Source organism: Ischnura elegans, chromosome 9, assembly GCF_921293095.1.
Source record: "Ischnura elegans chromosome 9, ioIscEleg1.1, whole genome shotgun sequence".
Taxonomy (NCBI): Eukaryota; Metazoa; Arthropoda; class Insecta; order Odonata; family Coenagrionidae; genus Ischnura; species Ischnura elegans.
This window is the reverse complement of record NC_060254.1, coordinates 49,500,339-49,521,708: the sequence shown is the minus strand read 5'-3', so window position 1 is coordinate 49,521,708 and position 21,370 is coordinate 49,500,339. Positions and strand designations below refer to the sequence as shown.

General features: G+C 37.8%; 1 protein-coding gene across 2 annotated transcripts in view; it reads right to left on the bottom strand.

Moving 5' to 3' along the window:
• LOC124165658 (lachesin-like) overlaps window positions 1-21,370 on the bottom strand; it is a 411,583-nt gene that overhangs the window by 105,907 nt on the left and 284,306 nt on the right. For both annotated transcript variants that reach the window (XM_046543134.1, XM_046543135.1), the window contains exons 3-4: window positions 9,895-10,102; window positions 370-531 (exon numbers count right to left, since the gene is read on the bottom strand). In XM_046543134.1, coding sequence (XP_046399090.1) covers window positions 370-531; window positions 9,895-10,102 — 370 coding nt within the window. The remainder of the gene's footprint in view (window positions 1-369; window positions 532-9,894; window positions 10,103-21,370) is intronic.

Here is a 21,370-nt window from a genome sequence, read left to right as displayed (position 1 = left end):
GAGATTAAACGTTGTCTCTTAATTTTTCTAGAGGTTGCTAATGAAAATGACGGGTAATATGTTGAAAATGAAAAGAGTATAAATAACAAAAACATTGTACCACTTATCACAAAGCATACAAAATAGTAACAACAACAACTATACAACTTACAACTATATTAAAAACATAGCTCTCTTGCTCATCAATTTTTCTTCTGTCAAAAGAAATTCAAGCTCCATGAACCCAACAGAAAGATAAACATTAAAAATGTAAGAATTTGAGCACATCAGCCGGAATTTGACTCGTAGCATACCACGGGAAAGAAGTTTAGCAATGGAAACATATTTTAAATGTCCTATACGCCACATCTATTACGTGAGCACACTCACCCTTGCTTCGTCGGTCAATGCTGATTTCCTGTCCGTCCTCTCGTCTCCACATGATCTTGGGCGCCGGGACGCCGTCGGCCTTGCACACGAGCGTGATGTTCTGGTTCTCCCGCACCGCCACCGTAGACTGGGAGCTCTCCACGTCCAGAATGTTGGGCGGAACTGCAAATGAACAACATATGGACCTTCCTTCAATAAATTCTTACGATGACTTTAATTTAGAATCATACTTAACATTTGAAGACATGATAGGTAATAATGTGGAATGTTTAAGGGAGTGGTTTTTTTACGAGACGTGCCAGAAAATATCAAGAAATATATTTTTCGAATTACAAAATTGTATTTTGTACCGTGCGAGAAAATCCTCAATTATTTCCAACTATCTCCCTAACAATAATTGGGTTTAGGAGACAATTTGTACAGTGATTATCTAGCAACAATCATGAGCAAGATATTATTTTCCTTCATTAACTAGAAAAAATAACCTATAGGCTGATTAAAGGAGTAGGGAATCTGATATTAACTTCATTGGCGAGAGAGGCCTGACTAGAATTTGTCCCGAGAGCTCTAACATATTGTCCCTATTTCAGATATTACTCACTCATTTATAATTCATATGAAACCAACATTAAAATTGAACAACTTTTTTTGTCAGTAAAAATATTCCAATTTGAATTAAATTTTAATTTATTGTGCATGGTTAGGACAAAATTAGCATTTTAAAATGGGGCTCTGGAAGCACAAGCATTACACAAATATTTGGCACTCTCTCATATTATCATTTTGTGAGTGATATCATCAATATTAATGCATAAAATTTTGTTTTTACTCCAAAAAAATGACTTAAAGTAATATAACAGATCAAAGAGTCAGCGATTTTCTCAACATTAACGATAAGGTCTACTTTAACTATAGTTCGACTCTTCACTAGATGAAATGACCTCAATATAAAATTTGACGTCCAGGCCAACTCGAAAAGTAATATCCTAAGTTACTTGAAGAGAACAAGGGGAACAGTAATTGTGAACGGAGATTGAAGACAGGAAGAATAAATAATGCACTGCATTGAAACCATTTTTTCTGCCCACTTCGTTGGCCTCTACAACTGCTGCATACTACAACTCACTTCCCTCCGACGAGACCTCATTTGGGATCTACCACCCCTACCCTCTCGTAACCCCACAGCTCCTTCCTTTTATCTGCCTACATCATCTGCAATCTGTGTACTACCAACCTACTTACAAAGCTCTCAAAAAAGACAGTAAAAATTACATAGAACAAGAGTCTGCTAATATTGGTTAATTATCAGGCTACGAAGCATCCTACTCCGACTGATATTTGTCCGACAGGCAAATGCAAATATCTTCGAACATAGGGAGCAGCAGGAAAGTGAAGGGGTGGGTAGTAACTCTTCCATATACCCTCTCCATTATCCCCGCTCCATTTATCTCCAATATAGCCCCCTCTCCGATACCAGCCCTTTATTGTCTCCCATTCCATTATTACTCATTTGTTTTCCCTTTCACCGTCTTCTCCTAGAAGATCCACCTCTGAAACTCATTCCCTAATCTTATTCTATTTTCCAAAGAAATTTAGCTACTAATTCTTTTACACATACGAAAAGATTTTTATAATTTATTAATTCCTGTGTAATAGTATTTTAATTGTATATTATTTGCATTTCAAGTTCTGATGGCCGATTTGAATGGATGCAGAGTGGCTAAAACATTGTCAGTGAACTATTAACCGGCAGAAAAGAACCATAGAACAAGTCCAATGAAATACTGACACAGATAAAATTCCTATGGTACCTCGCCTAATGAGAACGTATTGAACTCCCCTTTTCCAAAATCCTTCGGTCATACATTAGGCCTGATTTTCAGGTAGTGGTACATGTACTGAAGCAATTCAAGAAATCATCACGAGTAATTATTACTAATGTTTTGTTGGTTATGTATAAATGAAATAATACTTAACAATCGTAAATAAACTATGGAAGTTACAAAATATTTTCAATGTTATTATGGAACCATTCCACTACGTTATAGCTTCAAATTTCGAGTCAAGAATTACAGATATTGGCATTAGGAGTTGAGAAAATTGGATAAAGGTTTTATGAGGAAGGTATCCAAAATACTTCCCTCCTTTTCCTAATACTTGCACGTTATCCACACAATGTATCCATTTGACCTGTACATCAATCATCTGAAACACATTCTGAAAGCCTCCAATCATGATTTCTCCATTTTTTGTGACCATACCTGTCTCACTATCATGCAGAAACTTGCTCTTAAACAATTTCTTCCTTACTTACTAACATAGCAGTTAAGACACCCCTCTTTTTGACGAAGGCCCTACTTTCTTTGGAATATTTTACGAATATTCTTGGGCTATTTTATCCTTCTTGGAAATATATTCTCGAAATATTTACTTGAAAGGCTAATAACTTGAGGAGATATAGTGCCACATTAGGTTCATCTCTCGTCCTCACCATTGAAAACAGGCTTCGTCCATCAAATCTGAATTATTTTCCCTTATCCGTTCCACTCACTCCATTCCTCTTCTTCGATGGATCCGCTATTCCCCCAACCCATCTTCTCTTCATTGTGGCGATCATGGATCTCCCTCCGACTTCCTCCACCCGTAGAGTCCACTAGATCGTCGCAGGCGACGCACACCCGATCATGTCCGACCACATGAACATTTTCGAAAGGCGTCCCTTTTGGTCCTTCCGTGACCACGCGTAACACTCCACCATCTGTTCCTTTGATTGCGCCGTTAAGATGCCCAACGGAGGGAGAGATGGATGCCGTAAAGGAAACGATCGCCAGAGTCCGGAAAAAAGAGGAAAAAATGATAAAAATTGGAACCAAATGGATATATATAAAAAACGTCCTCCACTCCCCATTCACTTTAAGGCTTTACATCTTCTTCACTTCTCCTCAATCCTCTTCTCAACTTCCATTTATCCTGTCCACATTTTCCTGATATTTCCCACTTCTTCCTTCCCTCCTATACTCCTTACTCTAGGCTTATCGCTCGTTAGTATCTCCCAATAAGACCTACACAGCTAAAATATCAAGGCATTGGAATTCACTCCCGGAAAATGTGAAATATATCAATCTGTGACTAATTCCAAAAGATAATGAAGACATAACCTAAATATCTTCCATAACCAGAATGTATCATGAATTAGGTTTTGAAATTCATGATCCGATAAATACTCCTGTATTAGTTAAAATAAGGGATTCATTTAAATTATAAACTGTTTTATGAATTTTCCCCATTTTTTATAAAATTTCATGTTTTTTTATTCTCCAGTGTCTCCACTGCTTTTTGTGCTCAAGGTCAACGCTATTTAATGTTTCATGGTGAGATGAAGTCGTTTTTCAATACAAAAGATACTATTACTTTTTCCTTTCAATATAACAATTTTTTATAGTTGTACAAGCATGTTGGATAACCTTTTTGTAGTTTTTAGTACCTTTCGGGTCCACGAAGATATACGTTCATAATGATACTTACAATTACGTTTTAAAGAAATCTTGCCATATCAATGTGATGCAAAAGAAAAGTTAATCACATGTTTTAATATATTGTTCTCTATATTCATACTGATTTCACTCGTGATATCCAAGGGTTTGAAAAACATGTTCCAACTATCAATTTGGCTTATCATCCTCAAAATATATTATTAGTCAGAAGTAAAACCTAGAGAAGATATCAAATGACATATTTCATTCAATTACCAAACCTTAACTCAGGTTTGGCAAATAACGTATGTGATTAGCATTGGCAGCAATGTCGGGGAAATTACATCGATCACAATATAGTTTATTAATTGGGTAAAAATAATCTTTATACTTTTGAACGAATAATAAATCTCATTTTATTAGATATGTAATTTTGCAACCACTTGCCCATTATTATAAAATTCTACCGATTAAGGTAGGATTCCATGGGGTACTGAAGGAGCATTCTGGGAGCCTCCCTTTGCTTCAAGTACTACCCTTTTCAATTCACTGTAAGGCCTACTTCCTATCAATCCATTTAGAACTCCTATTCTTTTCCTTCCTCTCCCTCGTTTACCTAACATTCTACCTTCTAACACTGTTTTCAATATCCCCTACCCGCTAAGTGTCGTACCCCACCACTTAATACCCATCATTCCGATAGTCCTCACCACCCCTCCACCTCACTTCGCATAATACTAAGATATCAATCCTCCCTTTATCCATTTCTCTTTTGATATTTTCTAACTTTCCCGTCCTCATCATTGCCCTCATGTTCCACGTCCCTACATTTATAGCTGAATTCTTCTCCTCCATCTTCTTGGCCTGCTTTAATTCTTTCTTCATTGCCGCTGCACCTGATGATGATGATAAGTTCCCGCAAGGATTTCGCATGTTGACGACCCCAAGGACCTAGCCAACCTCGCTGCCGCGAGGGACACCCGCCCATTGCGGACGGGTACCGTTCGATGATTTCCGAGGCTCATTTGGTTGTACTCCATGTTTTCAGGGAAGGATAGTTGGTAGGGTTCCCCACTTTCATTCCAATAGTGTTTTCTACGTGACACCATCACGTGGACTACCTTTCGTCTAACTCCTACCCCTCGACCCATCTAGCATGGGTGGGTAGGGTGTCCCAAAAAAACCGAAAGTTTGAAATTTGAGGGGGCATTTCCGTTTTCCTATGCGAATGCATGAAAAAACGTCCCATAAAAATTTTCAGCTCAATCGGACAATATTTGACCCTGCCGAAACGCATTCAAAGTTTGAATTTTTGAGTTTTCCAAATTTCATGTCATGTTGCCTAGCTCTAAGGGTCTTGGGGGATTTAAAATTATAAACTTCTGAAAGAAAATGCTCTCTTATTATTATGCTGTCACAATGCGGATACAAATGCACTGTGAACAACAAGCAATATGAAAAACTAGAGTTTTTGCCAATTTTTTCATACATTTTCCTATGCCGCTTAACAACTAGTAACAAATGTTGCCTCTGAGCCTCATCATTTGTCAATTTTTTCTTGACTAGAAAATATTTTATTAATTGAACTCCTCTATCTGCAGTATCATTAACAACCTTAAGGTGTTGAACTATAGATAGGCCCTTCTGATAGTCTACGTCACTTTCCCATGTGCACGGATCTCGCAAAAAAAATGTCCGCGAAATACCAATAATTTTGAAAAACTTCACAGAATTTTTCGAAGCGAAGTCAGCGAGAGTCAGCTCACTAATAGGTCGATTAGGCGGAAGAGTAGCCCGAGATGCGTCATCATCAGACCCCTCATTGTCTCTGATTGCTTCCGCAATGTCTCTTTTCTCGTCGTCAGAAACCATTTCATCGAAGAGAGCCATACAATTCAAGTTTTCGAAAGTTTTAACCATAGATGGTTACAAAACTTGGCCAAAGCTGCTGCGTAGTGAGGGCCTTCCTTCCGACCAAGGACTTTAAGTAGCTCAAGATCTATTCTCGGAGCGCTCACTGCCACAGGACAGGTGTACCAATGTTTCATAAATGCAATTGAAATGCAGCAACACAATTAGAATAAATTGTCACTGTCATGTGTCGACAAACGCAATTGCTTGCCAAAAATCCACGTTTTAAAAGCGTAGAACTTCTTATTCATCCACCGTGATTTGTCAGTTGGGCCTGGGGGGGCGAACCACATACTTCTCTTTCTTGGGAACCACACCACCCAACCACACTATACACAACTCCAAAAGTTCTTTGTAGTCGTCTCGAGGATGGTGGTTCTAAAATAATATGGGGCATAATTTTAAATACTAATCCTGGGGATGGACTTTAAATCACCCTGAACATCCTGACATTTACCATTTACGAACCTGCAGCTGAAGAATACAAAATTTGATAAAGTCATCTACAGTTGAAATGTCCTTCAAACAGCCTCTTGTCGTCTTCATTGCTTGGAAGTAATTTCCCATCCCAGTGCACTGCTAGAGAAACTTGAGGGCTTGCTTGATAAGCCTAACTGTCTTGGTCCTTTTATTCACTCTCATTCTATGTAGATGAGATTTGGAAGATACTAAATGGATTTCATCCCCTTTTAAACCCAATGCAGATGCTGTCGCATTGGTGACAGCCTGGACTATCATAGACCCAGCGGCAGAGGACGTCTGAGTCCGATCTATGGAAGCAGTCACAAGGCTGTCGGACATTATACTTACTCTATGGCGCTTTCCGGACCTTGTCCGCATTTTAAATTCTGTAAAAGTAACAAAATGTTATTTCTCCCTTTCTTCCGCCATATTGGTCACCCTTCCCGCACCCGGAAAAAATTACTTTCTTCCGAATCCGACGAGCTTGTCGTACTCTCCGCAGACTTCTGTCGAACGAGGTCCACTCTCTCATCCAATATTTTCTTTTTTTTCTCATGCCGTTTTTTCCTTAAAAAACCCCTCTTCTTGAAGTCTCTTACGGTTTTCTAAGCGCTTACACCACTTTATATGAATACCCACCATATATCCTTTTCAATCAGTTTTCATAAATATGTAAAACAACTTGTCCTCCTCCACAGTAATGTTTGAAAGGGCGTCTTTGCAGCCGATGTCAAACAGACGGTCGAGCACTTTGCTGAATTCCTCTTTTGCGGACACTGACTTCTCACTAGTTTTATTTTTGTCTTTCCCAAGGGCACGGTAGTTCTCGTAAGCTGTCAGGAGCTTCTTAATGGCTGCTCGAACCTCCTGCGTAGGAATATTAGACTTTCCCCACACAACAAGTAACTCTTTGATTGCAATCTTTGCTGCATCTGCCGCTGACATCGATCCTGGAGAACAGTGCAGGTTGTAAAAGAAAACTTTGAGAACTTCACGCAGCGTTGGGAGTTTACCATTGCCGGGAAAATGTTTGGACTCATTACCCACCAACCAAACACTTGTCGCACTTCGCATAACAGGCGTACCCTTCGACTTCACGTTCATTCTGGCCACCGCCGAAACAGCCTCGACCTCGAAACACATGACAATACCTCACGTTATCAGTTAGTGCACAACACTAAACTCCACGAGTATCTGATAGACTAAGCCAGGATACATTTAACATAAACAGAGCGATGTTCCGAAAGAGCATAACTCGAATCTCAACGCGACACGGCGGGGCAATATGCACTCGACTGGCGCCTGGCGGCCGCAACGGCGAGCGGGACTTGTAAACTCACCGAGTTGTGGCTATGAAGCTCATTTTGACTCAAGTGTTTCTGTCAACGACTATAGAGCTAGAGGAGATGGTTTGAACTTAAAATTGGTTGTTTTTTAACACTCGAGCCTCCTGCAGGGTAGGCAACATTGCATGAAATCTGGAAAACTCGAAAATTCAAACTTTGAATGCGTTACGGCAGGGTCAAATATTGTCCGATTGGGCTGAAAATTTTTATGGGATGTTTTTTCATGCATTCGCATAGGAAAATGGAAATGCCGCCTCAACTTTCAAACTTTCGGTTTTTTTGGGACACCCTAATGGGTGGGCCTACCGGGAATTATTTAGAATTAATGCTCTCTATGGGTAATAGAAATGCCGCTTACTCTGGCTTTGTGGTTAATGGCAGATAACTCTATATATTTTCGAAAATGATTTTTATTCCTATGTATGATATTAATTTTAGTTAAATTTGTGATAAGAGATGTAATTTTATGCTAAAATTTCGTACATATCAGGCAACCGTCATCCCACGACGATAAAGGGGAAATTGATTTAAAAAGCCATTCCCAAAATTGTTGCAAGAAACCATCAATTTTGTACGAGAATTCGTGGAAATTTTAGCTCAGATACATATTTGAATTTTTATCGAAATTATCATTGTTTCACGGTTGAACAAGGGGTCCCCTATAACTCATAAAATATTGCGAAAAAAGAACTTTATTTACGAAAATTCGTGGAAAATTGTAGTTATATTTAAATTTTTATCGAAATGATCCTCGTTTCATGGTTGAATATCGGTAAATCTATGAGAATATCTCTGTTCTGTCGGATATTTAAGAAAATGTGAAACGCTGTACCCGTAACATATTGCGAAAAAAATTCAAATTTTATAAAAATAAGTTTTAAATTTTAGCTAGGTAATTTTTAACACTTTAGTTAATTTGAATTTTTATGGAAATGACCCTTGTTTCACGTTTGAACATCGGTGAACCTATAACCTCCTTTGTTCTCCATCGTCATTTTCTTTTTCCCTATCTCCTAACCCTACATCCATATTTCTCCTACCACTTCTTTATTCCTCCCCTCACTCCCTTTCTCCCTTCATATTCCCTAGCGACTTTCCACTCGTCTTGTATCCATTTCACATTTTTTTCTTCCTCAGAGGATCCCGTCTCGTAAATCTACTTCGCCTGAGCTGAGCCTTTCACACACACACCATAGCGTCTTTTTTCTACGAACCTCCCGCTTAACCTTTCCCGACTTTTTTTGGCCCTTTTCTCGAGAGCATTCATATCGCTAACCTCTCCTAACCTCCTCTCTCGTTTTTCTCTGGCGAGTCTCAACCTCTGAAAGACAGAAAAAAAAAGAAACAGGTTGAGACCCATGTGGTAATCGTTGAAATGGGAAAGAATAATCGGGAAGATTAAAATGAAATTCATCTATAATCTTACCTAATGTACATAAAATTGCTAATGCAAATAACATCCAATTACTATTAATTTTATTTTAAAATAATTGAAGAAGTGATTCTAAAACTAAAATAAAGAAAATAAGGACGTATTATTTAATCCTCTTAGAACTCTTGATCGACAAGAGTTAGCCGGGTGTCCGAGCCCTTACAAAAAAGAAGAATAATCTACCTTATAAGAAAAGGAACTCGTAATGATATAAATTGCGATGATAACACTAGTTTTTGTTTAACTGCGCCTAATGTACGCAATATCAAGGCAGAGACGCCCATGCAACACTTCACCACTTAAAAATTCTATACTTATCACTCCAATAATATCTTTCGGCTGTCATTTGAAGCATGGAAGAACATAAAATGGATCCCGAGCCTTTAAAATTTCTCCACAACTCGTTTTGTAAACGCTAAGACAGCGCTTATCCTTCCGACAACTCTATTGTGAGAAAACTAAAAAAAACTATCCCTCACTCATCCTGTGATCCATTGTAACTCTTCAACTTTAGGAAAGATTTACTCTGCTAGATAATAAGAAAATAATCGTGGTTTTGGTTTTGGTTCAAATGAAACCTGGATTGCTTCCTGATAATGTTTTTTTATGTTTTAATTTGTCGTCTAAAATATGTTTTTCATACTTTATAGATTTCAATAAGTGCGCCCATAGTTGCTCCACAAGAGGGAAACCTGACGTCGACTACCAACTAAAAGCGCCAAGCCGCTGCACTTGAAGTGCCCTCCTTAAGGCGCTCAAGCAGGTGTCATGCAGCCTCTGAAAATCTTTCTCCCCGCCCCACCCACCTATCCCTACTACCTTCCTATAAATTACTGAATCCATGCCATTCTTTTATGATAACGCTGTATTTCAGTGCACGACGAGATGTGTGGATACTTACCGACGACTTGTAGGTATCCCACTTGGCTGATCATGGGATTGGTGTTGACTTGACACATGTAGTATCCCCTGTCCTCCTGCTGCACTGCAGTCACGTGGAGTAGCCACGTCTTCTGGTTGTCGTAGGAGACACTGAACCTCGGCAACCGGGCAATCACATGTCTGTGGATGGTCAGGATCATCTGACGATCGATGTGGATCCACGCCACCTGAGAATAGAGAACAATATAAACGTAATGACAAGAGGAGAGAATTAAATAAAATGGTGATAGAATTACCGAAAGTGTTCAAGATTCTTTGTATCCTTATTTGCACTAATATCTGAATATAAATACACGGTGACTTCGATATTTCCAATTAAAAACATCAATACATAACGATAAAGTAAATAAAGCAATTGGCAAAATTAATGATTCATTCGAAAATTAATGATGCTAAATAATTAGTAAGTATAAAAATAAGGAGAATAAACTCGTGCTGCACTACATAGTAATTAATAAGAATTCGTTCTTAAAGTTTTGGACCCGAAAGTCAAGCATAATTATTTACAAAGTCATTTGTGTTTACTTGTTAAAATGCTGCTATTCCTACCCGCTAGGTAAAATATATCTTTTTATATCGTCTTTTTTTCGGACCTAATGACACAGTGAAGTTCTAAGTTGATTTTCTCTGACCTGTTCTGAAAAACTTCTATAGATTACTGAAACAAACGTTGAAACTTCTAACCGCATTTCTCGACGCTTTAAACTAAGTTCTCACAACTTAACATCTGGGCTGAATTAGTGAATGTATTCTTAGGTAACACACTTAGTTTTTTCCCATGACGCTAATCACACTTTCTTTCGAAGTACACTCAGATGTTGAATCAAAAGCAAGGAAAACGTTATCCACCTCACCCTTTTCAACAATTTTTCTTCTTATCTTTTCGTTCTCTATCTTCTCTATATACTCTAAAACCCACATGTGACCACTAATTGACTCACTCGTACAAATGTTTGGGGTGAGCGAGAAGAGATAAGAAAAATTGATATAGTCCACCCCTTCTATCATCTAAAACCCTAGCAAAAATTATCAAAGCACAACATTTTCTATCTATTACAGCGTTTCCAAATACCTCTTTACCGCTACTTATTGGGATTATTTGGGGTTAACGAGACGAATGAAATCTAATCCCTCTGAAATCGTCTCAAATCTAAACCCTCAAAAATTATCTGAAACTCTAGTAAAAACTAGACAGAACCGCCCCAGCGGGTGAGTTCGAGTTCTCTTTTACCCCAGCCTTAAAATAAAGAGCAAAGCTAATGCCTTTCCGAGTAATGATCTGTTTTGCCGACTAATCATTTAAAATTCACAATGTCAATCCACGTGGTGCGTTGAAGGCGACGGAATTTGGAAATAAAAACTGCATCTTTTCCTCCTTCTAAGATCCTATTTCATTCGGGCTAACGAATAGCAATACCCGTCTTCTGGAGTGATGTTTGCCCCTCTCTTGCATAACCCACATTTCCAAAATATGTTACCTTCAGTCCATGGTCGTACAAAGCATCTTTGATACAACATTTTCCTCTCAGAATCAATAGGTACCATTTTTCCTCTTTGAAGTCATAACATTCCAATGTTTGTCTCTTTTACCTCAAAAAATAGGTTGCCAGTTTATTTGACAGGATCTTGAAAAATTCATTCATACATGAAAGCCAAAGATCTCCTTCAAAAGAAAATCTTATTGAATATGTCCAAATGAATACCTTGTGTAATGTAAGATTCTATTCATTCCGTCATTCCGCACTTCTCTCCATAAGGAAGCATACACCACTAAAATTTCAAAGGGTTTGAAGTCTCTTTTGAAGCAAAGAACCATTCAGTACAGCTGCAATGCTCGAATATTGCAACCCTGTCATACTTTTCTTTTCTCTTCCCGCGATACTGGATATTTCCAAGCGGAGCGGCGACGCCCTGGCCTGACCCCTGAGCTCACCAATGCACCCACCCAACCACCTCGGGCCCTCAACGCTCGAGATCACATCTGTCCCCTTCATGACCGCTTCCAGTCCCCAGGCAAGTAAACATTCACGACGTCCTCTTCCATAACCCTTCTTTACGGAGAAGAGAAGAAAAAGAACCCTTTTATCCCTCTCAATATCTCATGATCCCACCTCTATTTCACTCATAGCCGGTTGACCGTCAAGATGGAATTTTTTTTAGCCTCCTCCTTCGACATTTTGGCTTAGTAATTATAATGAATACTGAAGCATGGGCAATTACGAAGAAATGAAAAGGAAGAAAGGAGCTCATTGAAAGAAGATTGGGAGTAGAATTCAGAAGGTTGACAGACGGTAGGCAGAAGGAAGGAACGACGAAGCTTTTCATTTTCCTCCGAAAAATTGAGCAGTTCAATTATTTTTTAGTGGGACTCCGTACCCACATATCATCAATGAACACTTATTCTTCCCTTTTTTGTTAACCGCTGATGTTCTAACACTCCCGCCACACACTTATTGAAGTAACTGGTGGGGTAGTAAGTATAGAGGTGGATTATTTCCAGTTTTAGTTTGACTGGTGAATTTTACCGCTCTTTTTCCAAAGACTGGCGGCGTTCGATGTATGGGTGTGGAAAAATATGGAGAAGGGGAAATGGATGGAGAGGTGGAGAAAAGATGGAGTGTTGAAAATGACTGCAGAAGAGAGAAAGTTTCAAGATGAGACAAAAGGTTTGGATGGATCAAATACGGAGCTGTATGAGAAAGTATAAGACAGTGTTAAGAGGAACGAACGCTAATGAGCGAGGGAAAGGGATAGAATAGGTTTTAGAGATAAATAGAGAGGGGAATTTTTTGATTTTCGGAAATCCTAGTTCAAAGGGGAGACTCGACGGGGTAATCTGTAAAATGCTCCGTTTAAACCTACCTTTACCGGTTGAGCACTGAAGTTATTACACTATTCCACATTCAAATTTCTACATTAAAATTTCTGTAGTTTCCCGTCTAAGCTCTTCCTAAGTAATGCATAAGCGTTTGCTGTTTACAGTATAGTGTGCGATTTTCCTTCCCGAAGTAAGGATAAGTAAATGAAAGAAGTTGGAATGAGTAAATGAAAGAAAACTTTGATAATGCCAACAACTCATTAAAAGTGGGTGTAGTTTCACGTGATTTTATTTACTCTTAACAGTAAATGGATAAAACGAAGACGATCATTTCTTGTAGCGGATTTTTCCCTTACATTTTCCGAATCTCTCCATAAAATTTAGATTTTAGGAATGGGTGAACGATCACATTGAAAACAATTGCAAAACTTTAGCTCTCAAATAGAATCCGTTGATTTATTGCACTTCATTTTTACTGTCCCGTTAATTAAAAGTGTCCTGATGATCCATTGCCTTGAATGTGTGCCGTGGTGCAAGCACCTCTTTATGATTTTAGCAAGAAAAAAGGTTAGCTCTGCGTCACCGTCGTAAGACACAGGCCAAGTGTCAAATTCCATCTCCAGATTCAATTTTTCTCTTCCCATCCATTTTCAATTTTCCTACCGCAGTATATTCTTCTTCAACCAAAACCGCTTTCCCTCAGTACCCTCTCTTCTTCCCCTCGTTTGCCGCTCATGGGGAGATATCTACGGGAACCCATGGGGGCTATGACCCATGGAAGCGACCCTTCCCGCCTTTCAATTCCTCCCCGCTATCTCATCTCACTTCAGCCATCCCCACTCTATTCTCATAACCTCTCCCATCCCATAGGTATCTTCTCCCCCACCACCTGGTATGCACCACACCTACTGCATTAAGATTGATTATTATTTAGTGTTCCAACGGTAAAAGTAGTTTTATATGGATCATTTTTCTGATAATCCCACCTCCTTCCCACCCATATTAGATGGACCTCTTTATTACAAATAAAACCCTGCTAAACTTTATTCTATCTACAAATTCATGAATATTATTTAAGTGTGCACCGTTTATATTAGGCTTAAATAAAGCATTTTTCAGATTATGTAGTCCTATGTCCTCTGCAAACTTGGTGTTCTCTCTTCATTTCAAAATGATCCTAATGCCTTGAATTCAATCTATAAATACAGGTAAATGAACAATCATATTCCTTCCCCCTTCAAATCTTCCTCAGCAATATTTGCCTTAAAACTGTTTTAGCATAAAATAAGATTTGCAATGCTTATTTACATCCTTCTCCATTCCTTACTCTATCCATCTAAACATTCTGTCTCCCCCGTTATCCCATCTAGAAGCATTCTCTTCACAACCAGAACTTCGTTATTCCTTCTCCTCTCTGTTTACTTCACCTCCTGCAATTTTTTCCGTTCCAATATCTCGAAAACCTTCAGTCATTTCTTTCCCTCCTTATTAAATACCTATTTGTCCCCGACGTAAAACACTCCACTCAGGACCACTCTGCAGTAGCCTTTTCTTCAAACTCTTACATTACGAACCTCTAATCAGCTCTTTCTTGTTCATAAATACCCTCTTTGTTATTTCTTTATTAATTTATTTAATGCAGTCCAGAAACAGTACGAGGCTAATTATAGATGAACCACAATAACAAGAGAATGATTTACTAACTTTAAACGTAACTAACAACGATCAAAATAATCTTCAACAGTATTTAGAAATAAATAACAAAGAATGATAAACTTAGATAGATCGGGTGGTGCGAGGAGTGGGGGGAAAATTACGATAGAGATAATTACGATTCTCTTCCCGATGTTTATGCTGCTGTATCTCTTTGGTGTGCAGTACAAATAGATGGGCTAAAGGAGAAGCAAAACGAGGAATTTAAATAGACAACCTTCATCTTTCACCTCTTTCATCTAATTATCTTTCCCCCAAATTCTCCTCACCAATGCAAACTAACGTTCATCTCATTCCAGTCTCGCTAAAAAATTCACCAATAACCCACCCCCTCATTCATACCGCGTGAAACAAGTGAGTCGGAGCCACAGAAATAGAGTCATAGCATTGGGATCACATTCTCATCCCACAACTCGAAGGCTATCACCATTCCCATTCAATTTTGGTTATCACTCACTCTCCTCTCCCACATCGCGGTCCTATGGCTCCCACCACCCTCGCAACCTTCCCCAATAATGCCTTTCCCCCACCCAACACTCCCTCCATCAACCGAGCAAGTTGTTTTTTTCTATGTCATCCTCTTTCTCTCTCTCCTCGAGAGAGATCTCTCCTTAGAGTTATTTTCCTTCAGCCTCTTCCAACTCTTATCTCCCCACAGCCACCCTCTCCTCTCCAGAGATCATTTCTGTTGCTTCCTACCCTCGTACATATCTCCAGGCCTTCAAACCCGCGACCAGGAGGAGAGACTTGTCCACTTTGACGTCTGAATGTCCTCAGTTTCTTTCCACGTACTATCATTTGCAAAAGTCTTGCAACAAATCGAGCGGCGCCACTTTCGCTCCATTGTCGATTTCTGGCCACCATTAAGTTTTAATGATCACTATCTAGGTATGAATCTTCATGGTAGCTCGGGAACAACTCACGAACGGGTCATCGTGACACGGGAGTGAGACGTAGAAAATCATTACGATGTTCAGTTGAGTAAACGAGCGTAGATGTTGTTAAGTCGTCGCAGCGTTTGAGATTATTTTTGTACCCGTAGTTGACTGGAGTAGATAATTGAAAATATTTACCCGCTAAAAGAGTGGGTACCTATGACGCCTGGCTTCCAATGGTCAACCCCATAAGGCCGGCTTGGGGCACGATTTCGCCATTAGGAACACGGAAATCAACTCGCTCGTAACCCTTTTTTTAGGGATTCAACGTCGTTCAGGAGACTTTATATTAAGTTGTTGAAATATTTGTTCGATATAGAAGAATCAATAAATGAAAAAAAATTAACTGGCAATTTTCCGGAAAAAAACACGACTCTGTCGTCTCCACCATATTTAATTGATTGGCATTAAATAATTCTTTACGTAGGTTGAAGCTGATAAAGATAGCTCCATAAGCTTTCTTCTTCATTAATTATCAATTTGTTAATTGGATAAATATATTTACACCGATGGAAATGTTTCTTCGGAAAAAAATGGAATTTTAATGCCAAAAAAAATCGCTAGGCCTCATCGTTGCTAGCAAAATGTGTCTCTATTTTTACTGTTTACATATCTAGGCGAGACTTAAATTTTTACGATAGAACTAACATATTTAGTGATAATGTCGCATTAATCTTCTTTTTGTTACAATAAATTAGTTATTGTTTCGATTTTAATATTTCGGCCATTATTATATTATTAAGGACAACCAACTTAAAGAGTGACTTAATAGTACGACTTTTCCCTATTCATGAATGCCTCCATTGGTAAGGTTTCTAATAACAACAACGGACAGAGATTAAATTGAAAGTCAATTTAAACCAATATTCGCCCTTTTTTAGGGAGGGAAATACTTAACGCTGAATCGGGTGCCCCGGGCCGTAGACTCGTGATTTCCAGCTCTCTGAAAAGTGCTGAGATCACTCAAAAAGAGCCAAGCTACCAACTTTTTAAAATCTCTCCGAGGAATTACCTTCGATCTTTCCTACTGCATTAAATGCTACAATGTGTTTGGGGGAATATAATGAACATTAATTTCACTTAAATGGAAGCGGTCAAATACCGATACTGAAAAGGATGACAAAATACCTCACCCACCCAATGACCCGTTCTCCATGCATTGAACCATGAAGACTAGTATTGGATTGTTGCATACACCCGAAAACTATACAATTTCCGGGCACAATCTTTATGGAGCGAAAGTGGCGCCGCTCGATTTGTTGCAAGACTTTTGCAAATGATAATACATTCACTCCCTTTAATCACCCCACACCTATTTTAACCAAACGCTTCCCACCAATCCCTCCTGCGTTCGTTCTTCCTCATCAGCCCAGCTTCCAGTAATCACCTTCCCTAATACCCATTTTAATTTTTTATTATCCGTACTCTCTCCCCAAACACTGCCTATGCATGTGTCACCTTTGACATAATATGTGCTCAGCTTGGTACACGTGTAACGAAATAGCAACAAAATGTACATGAAATACAATATGATTATTCTTATACATCTTTTTGCTATATTAGAATAAAATGGAACTGTATTAACGATTTATAAAATGATTTATCTTTACTGAAAGCGTTCTCATTGTTCCTTATTTATTTTAATGTAATTACGAGGCATATATATTAAAATTAAGCGCTACAAACTTCATTATTTATGTTCTTCCTCAGCTGCGTGGCTACCTGATATCCTCTTTCCTAATAGTCATTTCGATGCCTACAACCCCTACTTCCTCCTTTTATACAAACTGACTATGTATACCGTCACCGGTAAAATCATATGTATTCGATTTGGTTCACGGGTACTTAAATATAAAAAAGAGACAGGTAAATAATACTTAAAATTATGATTATCCTTGTTCATATATGAGTTATTTTAGAATAATATTCAACTCTATAAACGTGATTTTATACTTTCATTATATCTGTTACTGTAGAACCCACCTCATTATTTTCTTGTTTACTTTCATGTAATTATAAATTCAAAATCATCCGTGTAAACACATGTTATTAGTATTCGTCATTAAAATAATGATATAAAGCACAAGTTTTTAGGATCATTTAGAAGAGCACTCACCTTGAAAACTTATATCTCGGTAAGAAGTTCACCCATTTTCATGATTTTTTTAGAAATTACTAGACACGCATTTTTGAAATGATTAATTTGAGAACAAAATGCGTGTTTTTTCATAATAAGAGCTGCTATCAATTTGCTAGTTGATTTTGAAATTTAAATCAAATGTTTGGCGACACTTTAAAAGCTTTTTTACAGTAGTATTGGTTGCAAAACTCGGTATTTCAGTTGATAGAGCAATTTAGCTATGTTGATAAGTAAATAATATAGATATTTTACTAATATACCTATATGGGGTTGTAAGGTAAAATTTGTAATGCAAAGTGAGAGAGATTTGAAAGTTACAAAATTAAGCATGGGATGAAGTTCTCTGCCCCCTAGTTCTTTTATTCTACAATCGGTCCAATATATTTCAAGTACACCTCTTGGTCCACTGCTTGATGGCATTACAAAGGTCATGTAGTAAGAGTTTAAAGTGCCTACAAATCACTTTCCCAGAATACGTAAATCATCAGCACTATGATTAATATTTCCTAAGTTGTGATTCCATTAAACTACTCAGCCACATCCAATCATGATACATTTATATTATTTAACCATTTTCCTGACGCTTCACGTTTGACGCAAGATTAAATAGATAATACTTTGAAGTTGGTAATAAAGACGGTGCAAAAATGGCACAATAACTTTGTCGCCTTGCAATGCTTCGATAAGTTGTTTTTACTCCCTACAGGGTTAATACTAAACGGAATAAGAGGGACTACTGGTAGTCCTGTATATTGAAACAGAAAAGTAATAAGTTACACGGTTCATATATATTTTGGATCCCTTTTTAATTAATGCCGACCAGCAAAACTCTCTTCCTTCTCGGCTAACAATATCTCATCCTAAAATTCCATTTTATCCAACACCTAAGGCACGCCAAAGCGACAGATGTCTCACTTACGTGCCATTTTTCATCTGCACCTCCATTCGCCTACTAATCCATTACCATTCCACATCAACTCACGTCAGTTGAGTCAGGCTCTCTCCAATTATATCAACGATTTTAAATTAAATACATAAAAGGACAGCAATGCCACGGACCTGTCGCTATTCGTCTAATTTAGATACCGAATGACCCTAGTTATACTAAGTTATTTTCCATATTTATGCATCCTCAAACCAAATCAAAACACATTATGATGTCGAATAAAAAAATATCTATCCTTCCTTCAGGTAGGGGAGCACGACCTATTAAAAGGCACAAGTTAATATGTATGTACATGCATGAACGCGAGATTGAACGTTAAAATGAACCGAGTTACGACCGACTTGTACAAATTCATGGACAGAAACTAGATTACACCCCATTTTTCCATATAAATTCGAATATTTAAAAATGCTCCGTTCCAGTCCACCATAATTGTTCATGGAATCACCCAAGTAAATTGTAAGAGATGCATTTACACAATTAACTGTACGTGTTAACATATCGGCGCCTGGAGTGATTACGTCCTGAAGTGACCACGGCTCCAGGATAGACGTAATACTTACTATACTTTAAATACTCTACCCAAAACACATAAGCAGGAATTGGACTGTCTCCAAAAAATATCTATCATCAACTGTATTTGAACTCACGCCAACGGGGTGAAAAGATTAGTCTAGCCACTAAATCATCCCGATCCTATGTAATTACGCAAGTACCTTTGCAACCTATCATGTGTAAAACATAAGAGAAAAGATTTTAAAAAAGTACTTCAGAAGAAAATATAGTGTTAGGACGTATTTTAGATGTAAAAAGAATATATGTGTGATTTGCATAAAATTAGAAATGAACATAACATAATTAAGTATACATTTCTATTCTGTCCCCTCGAGGCCATCTGTCCCAATGCCAACTTTACCGCCACCGCAAAGACGTCTTCGGCGGTTTTAAAAAGCGTCTCTCATTCCTGCAGACCAATCATCCTTCTCCTTCCCCCTTTCTTGCAATAACTCATCTCGGCAATCCTCGGAGAATAAAAGGCTAAAATAAAAGTATCACCACTCGAAGGAACTTATTTCTCCTCCTTTCGTTTATGGCCACTCATACTCTTCCCATGTCTCCATTCTCGAAATGAGTTGGAGAGGGTTTTTTTCATGCTGCGGATTTTATTTTTTTCATTTTTTTCCACTGGATCTCTTTCCTCGTTTCCCTTTCCGCCTCTATCTTCATCCACTCCTTCCTCTGAGAACGATTTGGAATCGGCTGTACGTCCTTTTTTCAAGGGAGAGAGTAGGGAGGGAGGACAGGCCGTAAGTTTACACGGGGAAAGGAGATTGGAGTGGGGAAGAAGAATCGTTTCCGCCCTCCGTTCACAATCGACAATCGAAAGGGCATAAAAAGGTTAACAGCGGGGAATGGATTCGACTGATAAATCATTATGGCCTTGTGATCGTGTGTCAACTTGAAACGAGAGTTTCATGACAAATGGATGAACGACTATTTAAATCACAAGATTCATATTATCTGGCCGAAATTATTCGCGTATCTTTATATTCAAGCTCGATTTTGAAAGAGCGCATTTAAGAAGTAAAAAAAAGTATTTTTAATGACTCATAATAATATAAAATAATCCAGGCATAATAATACCAGAATGCTCTTCAATGCCAAGTAAAAGATTTAATCTTCATGTATCTATTCACTGTAGCTCATTGGAGTAAGTAACCACTTTCACACAAATCAGTTGTGTCAATGAATGTCATAATGATAATAAATAGCTCGTCAATTATATCACTCTCTGGTCTACTGAACAAATTCCAATGTCGATCGTTCACATTAAGGTGACAATTCACGTTAATTAGGTCAAATAATAATAAATTTAGTGTCCAAATTTATTCACCACAATCTAAGTGCTCACCAATCGCGACAAGTTGATTTTATGTTTACAATCATCATATTACTGAATTCAGAAATCTCCACGCTTGAATTTTTCTATGCCCTAGGCAATGATTTTTGTAGATAACCCTATGAAATCCTCTTCACATGTGACATTTCGTATTTTGAAATATCTCTCTTTCTTACCCAAAGTAGATAAATGGAAAATTTACTTAATCTTTGACAAGAAAGCTGAGGCAAAATGAAGTACATTCATCAAAAATGGATGGTACTAAAAATAAATCGCAATTGTAAAAGTTATGGATTTTCATGAATGAAATGTTTCCATTCATGATTGATTCCAAGGAAGTAATACCAAAATTACATCAAATTGAAGAAGTATCTAAATTAAGACTTCAATGTAACACACAAGTGATATTGTTTTAGGTGATGTCTTCGATTAATTCACGATTCCCAATGAATTCAATCACAAAATAATTTCGCAGCAATTCTAAACCTGCTCAAAGGGAAAATTGAATCCATTTTCCTAAGTTTATGAAAAAATATATTCTTTACAAAGCTTAAAATAATCTACTTTCGTTTATAATGTTCCACAAAAATGATAGCAATTAGTGAAATTAAGTATTTGATACTGAAAATAAAGATATTTTGATAAATAATAGCAGAAATTGTATCGCAAGGAATGAAAAACAACCGAAAAAAATATGAAAGTGAATTTTATTTCAGCATTTATCTGTGATAAGAAAGTAAGAATTAAATTTGAAAATGCTGTAAAATTTAAAAGACTATTAACATGTTGCCAAATTAAAATTTTAGTTAAATACCTAGTTCATACCTATCTGCTTTTATAAAAACAACGTTGAACCAGGGACATAGCAGTGGTTCCTTGAGTTATGATAGCTCGGGTTGAAAGTGTTGATAATTACACGTATGGAGGATTAGGAATGGGATTGGGAAAATGAGCCTGATTATTAATGGCAATGTAATATTTCA